Source organism: Mesitornis unicolor, unplaced genomic scaffold (genome assembly GCF_000695765.1).
Source record: "Mesitornis unicolor isolate BGI_N332 unplaced genomic scaffold, ASM69576v1 scaffold27474, whole genome shotgun sequence".
NCBI classification, from domain to species: Eukaryota; Metazoa; Chordata; class Aves; order Mesitornithiformes; family Mesitornithidae; genus Mesitornis; species Mesitornis unicolor.
The window spans coordinates 669-2,491 of record NW_010182495.1 but is presented as its reverse complement, the minus strand read 5'-3'; the positions used below and the strand labels follow the sequence as shown (position 1 = coordinate 2,491).

Below are 1,823 nucleotides of genomic sequence, written 5' to 3'. Positions count from 1 at the left end.
AGCAGAAAACTACAGCAAGAGAACTACAGCAAGCTCACCTGCAGGAAATGTCACAACACTTGTTCTGAAGTGTTCATGGCACTTGCTTGCTTGTGTTGGGTAGCTCAGGCTGCCCAACAGATTACTGGTGTTGCAGAAGTCGAGTGTGGAATTTTTTTGTTTGGTTTGGTTTGGTTTTTTTTTTCCTCTGTGTACAAAGAGTTGATGGCTGGGGCTTTCCCTCGCCCTTCCCCCACATATGACACCAGCTCTGTCACCTTCAGTAGACTGAGGTGTGACTACCCAATATACGAGTTCGTGTTTTTTTTCCAAAGGTCTGAATGTCCAGAGCTGCATTATTGTTGCTTGTTACAGTAAACAATGATTATTTTATTTTTGACTTATGCAAGCTTCTTTATGCCCCGATCCCAACCCAGGGCAATAAATGTGTATTCAACATGTGCCGAGGATGCTGTAAGAAAAGAGCATTCAAAGAGACAGCAGACTGTCCAGGTAAGCACAGCTGTCCTTACAAGTCATTGAGCAAATGTCTTGTTGCTGAGGTATATTCATTACTTTAATCTTTGGTTTGTGGGGTGTTTATGTTAAAATCCACATACATAGCTATCTGAAATTTTATAGTACTATTTGAAAAGCTCTTCCTTCTATGTATTTCTTCTGCTTCCAAAGCCTTGGGGTGCACGGTTTCCAGATTATGAGGACCCGTTCTTTGTAACTATAAGGAATGAGCTGTTCCGTTTACCAGTGTGGTCATCTCATTTCAGTTGTGTTGTTTTTTGTTTGTTTGTTTGGTTTTTTCTTCTTTCTCCTTTCCCGGCTCCATCCTCGCTTCTTCAGGTCATGGATTACTTTTTAAGACCAAATATGAAAAATCCCTTTCATGGCAGAGTAGTCAAAAAGTAATTCAAAACCCAGAGATCAGTCGGAGAGGAGATGTAGACGTGGGAGAGACTGCTGTACTGAAAGAGGCTGGTGACGGTGCAGTGTGAAGCTTTGAAAATGAATAGTTAACGAGCTCCTGCCAGGAGAGGCTTCCCTGGGCCAGAGAACATGCCTGTCCAGCTCACCGTCAGATGTGTGAACTTGTTCCACAGGTTTATTTTGAGTTTTGGAAAAGTTTTATTTAAGTAAGAAGCTGCTTACTCAGGGAATTATCCTGCATTTGAAATAAAAAGAATGCAATGAAATTTCTCATGCTGTGTTTTTAAAGACTGAAAATGCTGCATTTTTGGGTGGGGGCAACCTATACAAAAGCTACCATCACAATCTGCCTTTTGTGTGTTCATTAACTCTTCGTGTTCTGTCTTTAATACGGGGAATAAATTTATTGTATTAGAACAGCCTTCTGGCACGCTAAAAATAGCAATGTTAGTGACTTCTTTACAAATAGAAAATGTGTCACGTTTGAGTTTCAGCAGGCCATGTTTTCAATGCAGAAAGGAATCTAGCAGTACTTTGAAAACATGAATGTAAAACTACAAGATGTTGCTATAACCATATTGTGTATTAATAATGACTAGTTTTATACAGTATGATAAAGCTTAACGGTCTCCTATGAGCCAAAGGTTGTGGGAAAATGAAATGTCTATTTTAATGGAGAGGGTTGTCTGAAATGATGTGCTAAGTCCATGAACCTTTCCCTGCTTGAAGTCTTATGCTTAATTATATGATCATTCATTCTCCTTCCCACCTGATAAATTCTGCGAGAAGTGTGTCAAAACCTCATGCAGGTCTGTATATGCAAGACCTTTGCCTGGCTTTTCCCTCACGGCCTTCGTGTGTGTCTCCTAGGCACTCGGTCAGTGTAGCCTTGTGGTGTTCAG

General features: G+C 40.6%; 1 protein-coding gene across 1 annotated transcript in view; it reads left to right on the top strand.

Annotated features, from left to right (window-relative positions):
- The window catches only part of DUS1L (dihydrouridine synthase 1-like (S. cerevisiae)), a gene marked incomplete at its 5' end in the record, with an annotated part of 13,505 nt that extends 12,322 nt beyond the window's left edge, over positions 1–1,183 (top strand). Inside the window, 2 exons of the mRNA XM_010183806.1 lie at positions 417–492; positions 838–1,183. Of these exons, the coding sequence (XP_010182108.1) occupies positions 417–492; positions 838–989 (228 nt within the window). The remainder of the gene's footprint in view (positions 1–416; positions 493–837) is intronic.
- Between the last annotated feature and the right edge of the window lie 640 nt (positions 1,184–1,823).